This window comes from Lissotriton vulgaris, chromosome 3_2, assembly GCF_964263255.1.
Source record: "Lissotriton vulgaris chromosome 3_2, aLisVul1.2, whole genome shotgun sequence".
NCBI lineage: Eukaryota > Metazoa > Chordata > Amphibia > Caudata > Salamandridae > Lissotriton > Lissotriton vulgaris.
In genome coordinates this window covers 60,276,006-60,293,636 of record NC_141690.1, presented here as the reverse complement: position 1 = coordinate 60,293,636, position 17,631 = coordinate 60,276,006, and the positions used below count along the sequence as shown (strand labels likewise).

The window sequence follows — 17,631 nt, the reverse complement described above, 5'->3', positions numbered from 1 at the left end:
AAGGGCTACGTATTAGCCCGAAATGCATTGGGATTATTGAATATTGGATTATATTTTCGTGGATGATATACAGTACAAACTTCTTGAAAGTGATGATCTATACATGAAGCACAATGTATATGGATTAAAGATGAAACACTACTGAATTTTGTGGATCGAACTTAATGAACACTGTTATAAACTTTAGACCCTTGAGTCAATATTGCGCAGTGCACTGGGGAGTCTTCCTCTCAACGGGGGAAGCCTTGTATTAGTCTTCAGTCTGCACGCTGACCGGCACAGACAGCGTCTTCCCTGGCAGCACGCCATACATCGTCACCTGGTGTACCTTTTGATCACATTCTGCTGTGCAAATACCTCTTTCTAATCTTTGTGAATTCGGAGAATCTCCCGAACACTGCCAGTATATCTAATCAGGCACCTAGAGATTTCCGAGGGTTGGTAAGGTATAGTAGGATCTAGTCAACGTATAGGGATATGCGATCCTCCCAATCTGCTGACCAGCTGAATCCACGGATTGATAGATCCTGTGGGATCCAGGCCGCAAGTGATTCCAATGCCAGGACAAATAGAAGGGGGGAGAGGGGACAATCCAGATGGGTTCCCCGGCCAATAGAGAAGGTATCCGACTGCTTATTGTTAACAATAACCTTAGCCAGATGCACTGCATATAGGAGGTGAACCCAGCCGATGAACTCCTCCCCAAACCCCATCTTCCGAAGCACGTCAAAGAGGTAGGGCCACTCGAGCATATCGAATGCCATAGTGGCATCTAGAGAGACCAAGACTGCTGGTTTGCGAATCGTATCCACTCTACCCAACACCCTGTGTACTCGCTAAAGATTTAATGATGTGTTCCGACGTGGGATAAAACCAGATTGATCTGGGTGAACAAAGGTCGATATGACCTTTACCAGGCGATTAGCGAGAACTTTCGCGAGTATTTTCGGCTCAGCATTAAGAAGGGAAAAATAGGTCAATATGAAATACAGTCTGTCTTTGTTTTCTCCTCTTTGTGAAATACTACTATATTAGCTATGCGCTGGTCTAATGGGAGTTCTCCCAACTCCCTGGTTTCCTTGAACATGGCTTTGAGGTAAGCTAATAGTTTATCAGGGCCTTACCAGATTGGATTGGAGCGACCTGATGGCTGGGGAGACTTCGTCCATGGTCAGTGGACTGTCCAGTAACTGTTTGTCTGTCGGTGCGAGGGAGGACATGTTAATGTCTCTTAATAGTTCTGCAGAGTCCTCCTCAGTGAGAGGCGTCCCCGCCCTGTAAACCATCTCAAAGTGAGCGGCGAATTGAGAGGCTATCTCTTGGGGTTCTCCAATATCGACTCCAAGGGTGTCATGAAGGGTCGGAAGCAATCTATTTGCCCATTCTCGCTCGTCCAGACAGGCTATCAACTTCCTTGCCTTATCACCCATGTCATAGACCCTCCCAGGCTTTTCCTGACCCAAAGTTTGAGCTGTCTCCTTGACGAGAGCTTTTTACTCATATTGCTTAAGCCGCAACAAATGGAGCATCTCCGGAAAGTCGCGATCCACCAATTCCCTTTCAAGTCGTTGGATATCGGCTTCTATATCTGATACTTCCTTCTGGTGCTCTTTTTTGTAACCCGATATCAAGGACAGGGCCTCTCCTCTGATTACTGTTTAAAAGGCCTCCCAGAGTGTTTGGCTAGAGGGCACAGTACCCACATCTTCGGTAAAGTAGCTCTCCGTCGCGGCTAGTAGTTCTTTACATAGTTTGGGGTTACGGAGGTGCCAAGGGTTGATGGGGGCGATGAGACCCACCCGCAAGTGATCCAGGAAAAAATGGGTACAGAGTGATGAGTGGTCAGAGATGCCTCTATCTAAGTGTCGAACCTCCCTGATGTGTGATGTTTGGGAGATGGGAACTAGGATGTAATCAAGGCGAGAGAATCTGTGGTGAGCCCCAGAGTTGAATGTGTAGTGCTTTGTTTCTGGGTTGAACGTGCACCAGGCATCTATCAATCCCATGGCCTTGAGAAGGTCCTGTAAGCCACGGGAGGAGGGCCCCAGCTCGTGCGGGGGTTGTCGATCGAGTTCTCCTGAGCACACAGAATTAAAATCGCCCCCCAGCACCAGCAAGCCCTCCGTAAGAGAGAGAATAGTAGTATGGACATCCTGGAGCATTTTCGATTGGAGATCAAGCGGGATATAAATAGTGAGGAGTGTGAGGATCCGGCCCCCCCAGGAGCCAGACACACCCACATAGCAACCCCTGTCAACTGATCAGGTGCAATCTACACTGAAAGGGAATGCTTTCCGGACCGTAATGCCCATCCCTCTTGAGCCAGTCGTAAACCCTGCATGCGCCACTATTTTGTAACCGTACCAGTCCATTGCTCTACAGGAGCGACGCATAAGGTGATTTTCTTGAAGAAGCATGACATCCGGGCCCTGCTTCCTGATATATTGCAGGACAACAATCCGCTTGATTTTATCCCCCAGCCCTTTGACATTCCAGCTCAATATTTTAATGCTTTTCCCCCAGTGCGTATTTTTTTGAGAATCGTAATCTGTCTTTTGCTCCTTTGCTGTGCCTGCAATTGTGTGATGTGAACAAAAACAATAACAACACCCCCCAAACCCCCGCCAACAACCCCCCTCCCTGCTACCCTGCCCTCTGGACCTGAAACTGCCCATACCAACTAGCAGAGTGCCTGTCGCCCGTTTCCTATGACTACTAAAACAACTAAAATTAGAAAAGAGGAGGAAGGCCTGTACTCCGTCTCACCATCCCCCGACACATTTAGACATCAATCGTTCCCAGTGAGACCATCTTGAAAGAAACTCCAACTGAAGATGAAACCCTGCAGGATCATGTCCAGCTGCTAGGCCCCATGGTCCCGTTACCTGACCAAGATTGCACGAAGATGGCCAAGACCTCCAACGTCTCTCAACCCCGGTCCTGCAAGTCAAGGTCGCCGTCTCCATCTCCGCCCTCGAAGCCATTGCCAATCCGTCTATCCAGCCAGTCCGCCACCAACTCCGGGTTGTCGAAGAACCATGCCCGTCCCCCAGACTCCACCCGGAGTCGAGCCGGGATCATCGTGGCATACTTGAACCCCTTCTCCCTGAGTTTCTTCTTGACTGCCATAAACGTGCGCCGCTGTCGCTGCACCAGCTGCGTAAAGTCCGGAAAGAAGGACAAGGTGGCATTCTCATAGTGAAGTGGGTATGCAGTTCTTGCATGCTGCAGGATTGCATCCCTGTCCCTGAAGTTCAGGACACGAGCGATCAGTGGGCACAGCGGTGTGCCTAGTTTGGGTCAGCCTCCCGGTATTAAGTGTGCACGTTCGATGGTACAGAACTTTCCCAGTCCCTTAGGTTTGAGGTGATTCAAAATGAGATACCCTACAAACAGGTCTGGTGCAGGCCCCTCTGATTGCAGATGTTATTGTGCCGGGATCGCCCTTTGTAGTCATCCAGTTTGCGTGCTGTCGCCTGGCAGGAGTACTGGAGATCTTGCACTTCTCGCTGGAGCAGGGACACGTCCTCTGTAAGGCTAGATGTCTTGATGTCCAGGGTTTTGACTTTCTCATGTATTTTAGTAAGATCCATCCGAATTAGGTTAACGTCAATGGAGATGGCGATACACATATACAGTTGTGCCATTTTGATTTGAATTATATTACTAAATATGATAAGTATTGATATGTGCCAATACCCCTGCATAGGATGAACCAAATGGCAAATAAAAAATATGTTTTTAGAAATATATGTATATATGCAAGCATTCGTACCAAAGGTTTGTGATTGTTGTTTTATGTGACTTCATCGATTTTCAGAATGGCAAAGGGGTTGCTTTCTGTCAAACTCCAGTCTGATTTTTTTCTCCCTCTGCCAGTACTTTACAAGGATCCTAACATAATGAGCAGAACAGAGGATGGGACTCCCAATATGGGCTAAGTGCTTGTGAGCCTGCCTTCTGCATATCAAACAGAAAAGGACCCACCTGTGTTGTTAAGGCTATTGGTTCTCCAGAGCCATGCTGGACCTTTGCCAACGATGTTTTTCAGCTTATATATATCTATTTCCTATAGTCCATTTTAAATGCAGGCTATTCTTGTGTGGGGAGGCTTGCTCTGCTGCATCAGCTGCATTATATAGGTGTTCTTACAATAAAATCTAAGTATTTATGTACACACCTGTAATCCTAACCTGCGGTTAAATATGTAATTGTTCTCTACAATGCAGCAGGGTAGAAACCTTTATAGCAAGAACAGTTAACATGGGTACAGGAGGAGGAGCACTCTTATGCTGTATTTTCACCCTAAATACCGATTGAGTGAATTATGTATATTTAGATTAAATGTTAGAACATTTATATTATGTAGCCAACCTTAGATGGAACTTAGTTGGACATCTTTATTATACAGCGTAATTGGACGTGTACACATTATGGTTGAACATTGGGGGAACCAGATAATGCAGTCAGACTGTGGCCGAAGGTGTGTGGAGCCTGGCTGATGGTGTGCGAAGCCTGACTGATGGTGTCCGTAGCCTGGATGATGGTTTGCAGAGCCTGGCTGATGGTGTGTGTAGCCTGGCGGATGGTTTGTAGAGCCTGGCTGATGGTGTGCGGAGCCAGGCTGATGGTGTGCGGTGCCTGGCTTACGGTAACTGGGGTATGGTTGATGGTGTGCAGAGCCTGGCTGATGATGTGCGGAGCCTGGCCGATGTTGTGCGGAGCCTAGCAGATAGTGTGTGGAGCCTGGATTATGGTGTGCGCAGCCTGGCTGATGGTGTGCGCAGCCTGGCTGATGGTGTGCAGAGCCTGGCTGATAATGTGCGGAGCCTGGCTGATGGTGTGCGGAGCCTGGCTGATGGTGTGCGGAGCCTGGCTGATGGTGTGCGGAGCCTGGCTGATGGTGTGCTGAGCCTAGCGGATGGTGTGCTGAGCCTAGCGGATGATGTGCGGAGCCTGGCTGATGGTGTGCGGAGCATGGCTGATGGTGTGCAGAGCATGACTGATGGTATGCCTGGCTTACGGTAACTGGAGCCTGGCTGATGGTGTGCGGAGCCTGGCTGATGGTGTGCGGAGCACGGCTGATGGTGTGCTGAGCCTAGCTGATGGTGTGCGGAGCCTGGCTGATGGTGTGCGGAGCCTGGCCGATGGTGTGCAGCGCCTGGCTGATAATGTGCGGAGCCTGGCTGATGGTGTGCGGAGCCTAGCTGATGGTTTGCGGAGCCTAGCTGATGGTGTGCGGAGCCTGGCTGATGGTGTGCGGAGCCTAGCTGATGGTGTGCGGAGCCTGGCTGATAATGTGCGGAGCCTGGCTGATGGTGTGCTGAGCCTAGCTGATGATGTGCGGAGCCTGGCTGATGGTGTGCGGAGCCTGGCTGATGGTGTGGGGAGCCTGACTGATGGTGTGCAGACCCTGGCTGATAATGTGCGGAGCCTGGCTGATGGTGTGCGGAGCCTAGCTGATGGTGTGTGGAGCCTGGCTGATAATGTGCGGAGCCTGGCTGATGGTGTGCGGAGCCTGGCTGATAATGTGTGGAAACTGGCTGATGGTGTATGTAGCCTGGCTGATGGTGTATGTAGCCTGGCTGATGGTGTGCGGAGCCTAACTGATGGTGTGCGGAGCCTGGCTGATAATGTGCGGAGACTGGCTGATGGTGTGCGGAGCCTGGCTGATGGTGTGCGGAGCCTAGCTGATGGTGTGCGGAGCCTGGCTGATAATGTGTGGAGCCTGGCTGATGGTGTGCCTGGCTGATGGTGTGCGGAGCCTGGCTGATGGTGTGCGGAGCCTGGCTGATGGTGTGCGGAGCCTGGCTGATAATGTGCGGAGCCTGGCTGATAATGTGTGGAGCCTGGCTGATGGCGTGCGGAGCCTGGCTGATGGTGTGCGTAGCCTGGCTGATGGTTTGCAGAGCCTGGCTGATGGTGTGCGGAGCATGGCTGATGGTGTGCAGAGCATGACTGATGGTATGCGGAGCCAAGCTGATGGTATGTGGAGCCTGGCTTACGGTAACTGGAGCCTGGCTGATGGTGTGCGGAGCCTGGCTGATGGTGTGCGGAGCCTGGCTGATGGTGTGCGGAGCCTGGCTGATGGTGTGCTGAGCCTAGCGGATGGTGTGCTGAGCCTAGCGGATGATGTGCAGAGCCTGGCTGATGGTGTGCGGAGCATGGCTGATGGTGTGCAGAGCATGACTGATGGTGTGCGGAGCCAGGCTGATGGTGTGCGGAGCCTGGCTTACGGTAACTGGAGCCTGGCTGATGGTGTGCGGAGCCTGGCTGATGGTGTGCGGAGCACGGCTGATGGTGTGCTGAGCCTAGCTGATGGTGTGCGGAGCCTGGCTGATGGTGTGCGGAGCCTGGCCGATGGTGTGCAGCGCCTGGCTGATAATGTGCGGAGCCTGGCTGATGGTGTGCGGAGCCTAGCTGATGGTTTGCGGAGCCTAGCTGATGGTGTGCGGAGCCTGGCTGATGGTGTGCGGAGCCTAGCTGATGGTGTGCGGAGCCTGGCTGATAATGTGCGGAGCCTGGCTGATGGTGTGCTGAGCCTAGCTGATGATGTGCGGAGCCTGGCTGATGGTGTGCGGAGCCTGGCTGATGGTGTGGGGAGCCTGACTGATGGTGTGCAGAGCCTGGCTGATAATGTGCAGAGCCTGGCTGATGGTGTGCGGAGCCTAGCTGATGGTGTGTGGAGCCTGGCTGATAATGTGCGGAGCCTGGCTGATGGTGTGCGGAGCCTGGCTGATAATGTGTGGAAACTGGCTGATGGTGTATGTAGCCTGGCTGATGGTGTATGTAGCCTGGCTGATGGTGTGCGGAGCCTAACTGATGGTGTGCGGAGCCTGGCTGATAATGTGCGGAGACTGGCTGATGGTGTGCGGAGCCTGGCTGATGGTGTGCGGAGCCTAGCTGATGGTGTGCGGAGCCTGGCTGATAATGTGTGGAGCCTGGCTGATGGTGTGCGGAGCCTGGCTGATGGTGTGCGGAGCCTGGCTGATGGTGTGCGGAGCCTGGCTGATGGTGTGCGGAGCCTGGCTGATAATGTGCGGAGCCTGGCTGATAATGTGCGGAGCCTGGCTGATGGCGTGCGGAGCCTGGCTGATGGTGTGCGTAGCCTGGCTGATGGTTTGCAGAGCCTGGCTGATGGTGTGCGGAGCATGGCTGATGGTGTGCAGAGCATGACTGATGGTATGCGGAGCCAAGCTGATGGTATGTGGAGCCTGGCTTACGGTAACTGGAGCCTGGCTGATGGTGTGCGGAGCCTGGCTGATGGTGTGCGGAGCCTGGCTGATGGTGTGCGGAGCCTGGCTGATGATGTGCGGAGCCTGGCTGACCAGTGTGCAGAGCAGAAGTGGATGTTTTTAGAGCATGGCTTATATTGCTGAACGTATACAGAGAAATTGCAGGCTATGGTTGCTGGTATGCAGTGCATTGCATGGGTGAGTATTGTTGGGGGTTGCAGATCATGACTGGGTCTGTGCAGATCAAAGCATGATCGAGAATGCGTAAAGTCACTAAGGGTGTTTGTAGTGAAGCTGGGAGTAGGTGGGGTGGCTGAAGCCGTGTCAGTCAGAAGCAGAGGGTATAAAGAGCATAGTTGACCTTGGCTGATGGTGTGTTGAGTGTGGCTTAAGATGTAGTCAGTGAAACAGGTGCTCATATTTTGTCGGAGGACGTGGGAGCTATAGCAGTTCCTTCTTTGAAGGGGAGATGTGATACAAACATAGGGTTCAAAGATGTGGTGGGTTGTGTTTATTTGTGCCCATTGTCATTTCTTCAATGGCAGCAGGCACTCTGATTTAGATTCCATTACTGTAGTATAAGGATGCCAGGATCACCCAGAGGACGGGTATTATTCTTTGAAGCAGCTGGTGGAAGGGTGACAACCCCACTACAGACTTGAGTACTATAAGGTAGACTTTGTAATGCTATTGACTTGTGGAATAAATTACAATTCTGAATCAAAAGTAACCTCTATGTTGGGGAGACACATTGGGAACACGTGCAAATGGGATTAGGGCCGAGTGTCACAGTGCCTTGTATTAAGATCTGTGTCCTCCGTGGTGGGCGTGGCAAGCTGGGAGATTGGTGGTGGTATTGGAATGCATTGCATACGCCTCATTTCAAGCACTAGGCTGCAGTGTTTCATTTTATAAATGTCGCTGTTTTATCGGGGTGCTTGTTTTTCTAGAGTTGAGGCCTGCCACAAATGGTTAATGTTAGTAATTCAAATGATCTGACTGCGATTTTAAATTAATTTGGAACCCGCCAAACGGTTAGGCTGATGAAAGTAGTGAGGGACGCCACCGTATTCCTGCTAGGAACTCGTTTCGGAACAAACTGTGAGAGGGAATAATTTGTCCTTTTTTTCTAGTTTTATCAGAACAAGATAGTGCTGCAGCTCAACAGTACGTGAGACAAGGATGTCCAACTGCCCTCCGTGCTGAATTGTGGGCACTTATGTTGAACATCTCGAACCACCCAGAGGTAAGAATATGAAGTATTGTAGAGTTTATAGCAGGAATGTTAGTGGAGTGTAGAGAGTTCGAGCACTCGAAAGAAACCGTAAAGCTGGGCAATGTTGATTGTTTACAATGTAAAACAACTATTGGCAGCTTTGCTTGGCATGAACCACATATATATATATATATATATATATATATATATATATATATATATATATATATATATATATATATATATATATATATATATATATATATATATATATTATTGCTTTATTTCTTGGTAATGATGAGATAAAGAAACAACTGGCACGGCGCGTGGCCTTGTTTCATTGTCGTCGTTTGCAGTCAGGTGCTCCTATTTACAGCATCGTGGGAGAGCCCACCATGTCCCTTTCTTAGATCACAAGAGAGTGTGGTTTCATTTCAATATGACGGGTAAGTGAGCGTCCTTTAATAATCAGGCTTTTAATGAAGCTGGGGACTTATTTTTTAGCTCCTGAACAACTTTCTTTAGAGTCTCTACTGCGGCTTTCACGGCGGCCTCTTCCTGTCATAGTGTGTGATGAATGGCGCTGTTCTGCAGAATGTGCGGGACCTGTGGGACATAAACCGCGGTATGTTTGCTAGGGAATTCCTTAGCTTCTTGTGTTGGAGTGACAGTCAATCTCAGGATTTTGTCTGAATTGTGCTAAGTCCCTGTTGAGGTAGTGACTCTGCTAACCCCGTATAATATTAGAAACAGAGAGGGTCCTGGGAAATGTAGAGGTTCATCCCGAGTACACAAACACAGTATCGGCAACATTAGCACCATGTGGGTATTATGTAGAAAACCAAGAGAAAGTAAAAAAAAAAAAGCATAAGAAATGCATGCATAATACAACGAAAAGCCAGGCACATTCGGAGGGTCATAAAACACTGTTTTAATAAAGAAGTGTGTGCCGGCCAAGAGGCGCTGAGCACTGGATTCTATGAAGAAGCGACAGGTGTTTGGATCTGGCTGTTTTCTTCTGGGAATGGTTGGCCTCGGCACAGCTGTGCTGATGTAATGTGTGTTTTGCTATGTTCACCGACTTTTGTACTCCAACATTTTTTATCAGCATTGTATCTTAATTGAAGTTTCAGTGCCATCGTCCAACTCAGCAGATAAATTTTAAGCATGCTAACTCCTTTTTCAGAGCTTGTTGTATTTTTTATCACGTTTTTAGCTTTCAGCGTAGGAAACGCGATATTGCAAAGAGTCTATATGAGTTCATGATGTTGCTTACTGGGAATGTATTTTCCTTTTGCCTTTTCCAGACTGAGACTCACAAAAGTGTCCATGCGGTCGTGTGTTTTTTAGGCCTGGGCAGTAAATTCCTTTCCGCTTGCGGAATTTAGGTAATTTTGCGCTCTGTGGAGAACGCGGATTTGCCAACAATTCAGCGATCTGTGGCTTCACGGAATTTTTTGCTTGTTTGCGCTTTCAAAATGCGTGTCCGCAAGATATTTCTCCCCGAGCACGCAAACAGCGTTCACGAACAGGAAAAAGGCAGCGCGAACGGGCAGAACAAGCAATTTCGTGTGTTCGCAGAACTTTTGCGTGCTCGAGGAGATTTAGTGGTTTGCTAATCTGGCTCTCATTAACAGGTTTATGGCTAAATTCTGAATATGCAAATGGCTTGGCATTACAAGTTGATATTACACCTTCACAGCAGTGGGGTAACAAAACTTAAGAAAGGCCCCATGCAAAGTGCATGGAGGGCGCCCCCCATGCACTGGGCCCCGTCAGAAGCTCTTAGGCCCGCCAGTCCACAGTGCTGTGGGGGGAGCCTCTTCGAATTTGGTACCCCCATACCACAGAGGCAATTGTTATGCCACTGCCTCACAGTGTTGCCTCTGACAGATCTGAGTAGGGTAAACCTGCAGAAATCTGTTGAAAGTAAAGGCCTTCAATAAAGGTAAAATATGCAAAATTAGGTGTGTTAAAAACAATTGGGCATGTTTTGCCTCTGTTTCATGTTGAAAACTTGGAATAGGAGGTATTTACCACACCTGGTAAATGTTGCATTCTGTGGGTAGTGGTACTTGCCCTACCTTATTACACTTATTACACCCAACTTGTAATGAGGACCTTTGGGAATAGTGCCTCTCAAACTTCTCTTACTAAGTGGTGTGTGCATGTTGTAATAATGATATGGTGTGACTAATGCATTGTATTCTCATATGGGAACAGTATTGAAATTGCTCATAACCATAATAACAATCATAATTGTTGCATGCTAGTCTCTAACAGCTTTTACGCTGAGCTTATAAGCAAACTCCTTAGCAGTGATTGGTTTCCTTGCCACCCTCTTTAGCAACAGGTCCCACAGTGACCAAACACAACAGCGGGTTACAAAGTGTGCTCACCCATCAACAGTTTAACATGCACCCACTCATAACAATGGCTTACCATACCGTGGCTGCCCGGCAACTGTGGTAACCAAGCACAAAGCTATATAACCTTGTCTCTCCGATGGGTGGGTAGGCGAACCACCCATACTCGTGTAGAAGCTGGGCCTGTCCCAAGGACATTTTCCTGCAATAAGTTATGCCCTGTCATGTAGGCTGTACTGAGATTTTAGGGAGAAACATTTTGCAGACTTTGTCAGCTCTAAGATACTTGAAGTATGTATTATGATCATGTGATATGGGAAGGGTCAACAAAATGTGTAAGCCTCTCACATATCCTTCAAGCCCTCTGGCCGTCCTGGGGCTGTGCTATACATAGGGGGTTGCAATCGCCATGTGCATCTGCATTGTGCGGCCCGGAGTGCTGTCGTATTGCTGTGGTATTACAGAAGAAGTCACAGATACATGTGTGGCCCCTGCTGTAATACTGATTGCACTGACGCACCTGTAGCATCAGATCTATCAATGCACCTCAAAAAGATGGCACACTGTTAGTGCACCACCCATGGGCAGCCCTCTGGAAGGGATAAAAGGGGCCACATGGCCCTCCCAGACATCGCCTGCACAGTGAAACACTGGCCAACTTGTTAGCAGTAGCCCTGTATTTCACTGAACTCACTGCCTCCAGGGGGCAGCTGTGAGTTTACATCTGCCCTGAGGGCAGAAAATTCAGCACATGTATGATAATAGGGCGCACTGCCATGGTCCTCAGCAGGTGCACCTTTTGAAATGTGTATAGCACATATGGAGGGGGTGTAAGACACTGATCTTTTTTCTCTATCTCCGTTGCAAGCTACCCGCAACTCTGAGGCTATGGAAATCTAACCAGGTGTACCCCCCCAAAAAAAGGCAGTATGCAGCATACGAGATTCTCATTGTATGACTGGAAGCTGGAGAGCTCTATATCATTTTTGAGTTAAAGCACTATCAGACTCTTAGAAAATTACTATGATTTAATGTAGTCTACTGATGTAGGCATCACCATCAGTCGTCTCAGCTGCTCGGTTAGGTGTTGCATTCCTCCTATGATAGGCATCATATTGCTGCTTAGCATGCATCAATTGTTTCCATTTTTCCTATGCTCTATATGTATGCAACCGGGGAAATTACTCGTTGTACTTCATTAGTGCGTCCTACTAACCTTACACTCGACATAACACCACCATTAGCCAGCTTTAAACAGTAATTACCTTTCTAGGTAGTACTCATCTTCTACCTCCTACCTCCGAGCTGGACACATGTCCTGCTATCCTACTGCATTACTGGACGATCTCCCAACACTGACGTTTAGCCCTGTCACCTGTGAGTTTTATTGTCTGACTAGACCTCATTATCAGTTCTGTACAGGCCTCATATGTTGCTAGATATCTTATGCTTCCACCATGGACTCTGTAGGAAGCTTATATAGTGGACCACAAAGAGGTACACTGTGTAGAGTCCTGTGTGGCTCTGGTTGGTCCTGGTGTCCTCTGATTTGGTGGAGGAATAGATCTGGCCTTCAGGAGCACAGGGTAATCTTTCTGGGGGGCTGTTGCGTCGGGCTGGCCGGGGAGCAGCAACATAGTAGATCAGACTTTGCTTTTTTGGTGCCTGCAGGCTACAGGGGAGTAGCTCCTCTACTCTAAGGGAGATTGCTGGCAATTTTCTAAGGGCTGGCAGTCTCCCGGGGTTTTGGAAGCGTGTTTGATGCAGGATGACTTGCTTGTCATGATTTTCGAGATTGGTGCAGGCAGAGCTTGGCAAAAAAAGCCACAGTAGTCTTCATTTCCAGCTTTTCCCGCGGCTCTTCTTTGTCCTCTCTTCTTGAGTCATCAAATCTGAATTCAATTTAGAGTCTTTACAGAAAGTGACAGGTAGTAGCCAATGTGCCACTCACCTTTAGGGTGTCTACGCCCTCTTTGTGACCACTTCCAGCGGGAGTGGGCATAACCCCGACCCAGAGAGCCTAATTCCGCCAAAACTAAGATGGTGGAATTCTAAATGTCGTGTTCACTTCAGGTAGGCCACTTTACGGGTGGTACTACCCTGAGAGGGGAACACGCCTCCTGACTAGCTAATTTTACTACCTGTCCTGGTGCCAAATGGGACTGGGGCAGAGGGTGGCATTTCCCCTGTCTGGGGAAGCCTTGTGTTGCATATCAAAGGCGGCAGAGGCGTTTGAATCCTCCTGCCTTGATATGCTGATTACTTATCCATCCTGCTTGTAGGAGGTGACAACACCTCTGGCTGGAGCAGGCATTGTTTCTGCCCCCAGAGAGCGTGGGCTCTAACCTGCAGGGGTCAGAAACCTATCTGTTGTTGCAGGCTGGTCTACCCCAGTCAGCCATTACAGAGGTAGTCTGTAGGTTTTCAGGGGGCCTCTGCGTGTATGTAATAATAAATCCATCACAGGAATCAGTGTTGGTGTATGGATGTATGATTTAACCACTACTGTCTAAACCACAAATTCCTTAGCCACAATGGCTAAACAACGATCAATCCCAAAACGCTACTTTTTTTATTAGGAGTTCCTAGACCACGAAGAAATATTTACATAGCTCATTACATATTTACACCATATTTTTCTTTTAAATCATAATGTTTGACATTTTTTTAAAGAAATCTATTAATAGATTAATTTAAACAGTGTATTTGTGGGGGAGACCCCCACACCCTCCATCTTCCCTTTTTGGCTGAGGCCGAGCATTCCTATTAACGCTGTGCCCCCGACCTTGTACAAAGCTGGCAGGATGAAAGCTGACTGCATGACCTCGTGCTCCTCAGAGCCCACCTGCCTGGTGGCTGCAGTGCTGAGTGAATCATGCCAGGGGTCAATGAGCTTGTCAGGTCAGGGGGTGCGAAGGGGAGTGACGTACCATGCAGAGTGTTTCTCTGGAGCAAGGAGTTTTGGGAATGGGAAATGTCAGGCTTTGGCAGTCTTAGATCGTTCGTTGTTTAGAATAGTCGTGGTTCTGGAAAGTCGTCGTTAAGGATTGTTCATGGTTCGGACTTCGTGATTCAGGTAACTCGTAATTAAAACTTTGTGGTCAAGGTTGTTTCTCTTGGTTTATTAATACAAGATGTTTGATATCATATGCACTCAACATGGCTTCCCTGTTCATTTGTAATATCTGAGAATCGACTTAGACGTCAGAGAGGCATACCTGCTTGTGCCGATATGTCCACACATGTAATATAGTACATATTCCATAGGGCTGTAAGAACTGCTGTAGGGGTGACTGACCTACAGTGCATGCATTGTCACAGGAGGTGTGCCATGTCTTGTCTTCACTTTACTCTTCACCATGGCACGCGTCCTGCAATGGCAGTTTGCAGATTGGTGCTAAGGGGGTCTCTTAGGATGGCGAAATGTATGCTGCAGCCCTTAGAGACCTTCTTTAGCTTCCCTGCACTAGGTACCAGGGATTTCATTTACTGAAGACTTACAGGAGGTGTAAAAGGTATTGCCAATTGGGGGAACAATTTACAGTTTAAGGGAAAGGGATCTGGCACTTGGGACCTCATTTAACATTCTCTTTGTTTTACTTTGACCTCTATTTCATTGGATAAAGTAATACTTGTAGTGCTACTGAGCATTCACTCTCTTGTTTTGTGTAATCCACTGACAAAGTTCATATATGTCAAAGCAAGCATCAGGCAATTCAGAAATCTTGACATGTTTTCTTCTATATATGAATATTCATTGTGTCTCCTCCCATTTCCTCTCCTCCCTCTAATGCGTATGTGAAAATCACTAATCAATCTCAGTTTTGTCCAGCACGCTGTGACCATGTATATTCACTGATTAACACTCTGAGAAACAAATCTTCTGTTCTCATGAGTATAGTATATAGTGTATAAAAAAGTCAATATGCACACTCTGTGCGCACAGTGTTAAGCAGGCATCTATCTAACGTATTCTAGTAGGCTAGACCACTCATATTTAGTAATCAGGGTTATATATGCAGTTAGATGTAAGGTACCTCTAAAACGTTTAATAACACTTGAGTATTTTCTGCAGTAAGTCAGTCATTTGCCGTAACAAAACATTCTGGAGTTTGATTTGGTAAGTTGATCCAAGCGTTGCAGAGCATTTGCTGTTCGCTTTGCGAGGCATGCAGTATTCAGTTTAGCGTGGAAGGTTTGTGGAAGCTCCGCCCACTCTCTGCCCTTCTTTTTCATTGGCTTAGGTCCTAAATGCTGCCTTCCGATTAGTTTTAGGCATGTTAGTCCCTTCTCATGATGGCCATGTCGTCATTTGTATCCTTCAATGGCTACTCGCCCCTTTACCTCAAACACTATTTTCTTCTCTTACCAACCCCGCCCCCCATCCCACCCCTCCCCCGCACTCCTGTTCATGCCTTCTCGTCCGCCCGCACTCCAGTTTCCAATGCAATAGGTCTAGCGTGAATGCGGGTCCTATTGCATTGTTTGATGTTGTAAGTACTATTTTCTGTATTGAGTTTATCTTACTTCGGGCTGGACAAAGTGCTTTGTTTATATTCAGCGCGCTGTGTGCGCTTTCACTTTGGAGGCTGCCGGGACAATCTCGGCTTGTTGTTTTTATTGCTTGTCTAAGAAGCCACTGCTTGAAACTAAGCTTTATGTGAGCATTTTGCATGTACTCGACCCCCCCCCTTTGCAAAACAGAAAGGTAACAATTGTTTTATGTAGCAGAGATATCACGCTCGTGGCCATTGACCCCATTTCAGTCTCGTCTGCTCAACATCCTGTGATTCTGGGCAAATCACTTCATTTCCTCGTGCCACCAAAAAGGGAATGTGTCCATCTGCAATTCAACTGGTGCTCATGTAAAGCGCTCCTGCACCTTTGGGACGAGTTTGCGCTACATAAAACTGCCCCCCACCCAAAAAAATAAGCTAATCCCAGAAACAGGCCCATCATTACCGGATACCACGTGCTAGGATAAACAATCTCCAAATATTTCGATTGCAACATCTTCCCGCAGCAGTCCGGATAACCAGGTCGCAGAAACCACAAAGAAATCGCCATTTCTCAACCCCCAAAGACCTAAACACTTGCCACTTGCCCTCACCATCACCACGCTCTCCAAACATGTCTTTCCAACTGAAGAACTTGTGACGTGACTGGAAGTGCGTAGGTAAAAAGAAAATCGGACCAGGGGGCAGAGCTTGCCACCAACCGTGAAGGCTGCCTAAGCCTTGAGCTCCATCCAGTTGCGCCTAATATTTGCCATAATCCTGCATTGGATCTGTGTAAAAACGGCACTGTGACTCCCCCTGAGCTAGTGGGTACTTACAGTCGCCGGTAGAGAGCTGGCGTATTGAGAGAAGGTCCCGAATGCAGGAGATATCGGCTCCGGTGGCCTGGAGGATCGGAGAGCCTGGCAACCGCGGCCTTGAGTGTTTCCTGAGGCCGAGCTATGTCGCTGTACGTGCGGCCATGGTGTTTGCGGCTGCTACGGACAGAGCGGGAGCAGCGGCCCAGAGCCTGGCCGGGCGGGCGTGAAGTCCGGGAGCATCGACGAGGGAGACTAGTGACAAAGCGTTCCCCCCTTACCCTCTGCCTCCCTCGACGTCAGAGGTGCTGCAGCGGCCCGGAGGTGAGGTGACTGGAGGAGGGGCAGCGATTGCAGGGACTGCGGCCCGACTGCTGCGGGGGGGCCGCGAGTGCGTGAGCTGCGAAAGTGAGATTGTGGAGAACCAAGAAATTCCAGCGGAGGCGGGCGGCACTCCCCTGTGTGCTGCGGGGAAGGCCCAGTGGCGGCTCATGTCGGAGCATTAACCAAGTGTGCTATCCTCCATAGCTGCCTGAGGTGAGGCGGACTGTCTGGCTGTGCGGCGGAGTGAGGCGGCAAGAGACCACCTGGCGGAGGGTGCATAGGGGAAGAAATAGCGTAACAGACGAGTGAGACGAGGACCACGGACCCCCCTCCCCTCCCCCTACGTTCCCCTGCGACGGTGGCTGAGGCCAGCACAAGGTGGTGTATAGCCCCAGGGAGCCACACAATAGTAGAAGGCTGACAGTACTGCAGGGGGTAGCCCTGTCCCGGAGAGCCAGAGTACGGCGGCCTGCCTAGTGAGGGTAGTTGCCCTGCGGAGTTACCATTGAAGCGGGTGCCGCCCAGGGCCTTGTCTGCAGCAAGTGGGAGGCAACTGTTTCTGGCAGAATAGGCGTGTGGTTGGTGCGACACAGATCTCTGCTGTTCTCCTCTAGGAAGTTGTGGCCCTACTAGCCTGAGGCTGCTGGTAGTGGTCATTGGAGCCTAAACTTGCGATTTACTTGCCACGCCGGAGTTCGCCGTGCCGGGGACGTCTGGAAACATGGGACGAGGGGACAAGACGCAGAGCAAACTATCCTTTGACCAAAGACGCTCAAAGTCGCAAGACACAACGGAGAGGATAGAACCGATGCGCAGACTGGCGGGGAGGCTGGAGCGGGCACGGACCTACGTAATCTGCTCCTTGCGATGGAAAAAGGCCTCCAGAACAGCATGACGTCCTTAGGCTCGAAAATAGACACCCTCACCTATAGAATGGACAGGATAGCGGAAAGGATTGACAAACATGCGGAAAGACACGACATGTCCGAAAGACGGCTCACTGAAGTTGAAGAGGCACATATGGAGCTCATGCAGGCACTACAAGATAAAACAGACGATTTGGAGGCCCAGTCACGCCGCTGTAACTTGCGCATTACTGGCATTTCGGAGGCGACGCAGACAGGCAATATGGAGCAGTTCGTTGAAAAATTACTGGTGACTTTACTTGGGAAGGGG

The 17,631-nt window shown here is 49.1% G+C and overlaps 1 protein-coding gene across 2 annotated transcripts in view; it reads left to right on the top strand.

Annotated features, from left to right (window-relative positions):
* TBC1D19 (TBC1 domain family member 19) overlaps positions 1 to 17,631 on the top strand; it is a 989,099-nt gene that overhangs the window by 523,176 nt on the left and 448,292 nt on the right. For both annotated transcript variants that reach the window (XM_086964506.1, XM_086964505.1), the window contains exon 11: positions 8,369 to 8,481. In XM_086964506.1, coding sequence (XP_086820632.1) covers positions 8,369 to 8,481 — 113 coding nt within the window. The remainder of the gene's footprint in view (positions 1 to 8,368; positions 8,482 to 17,631) is intronic.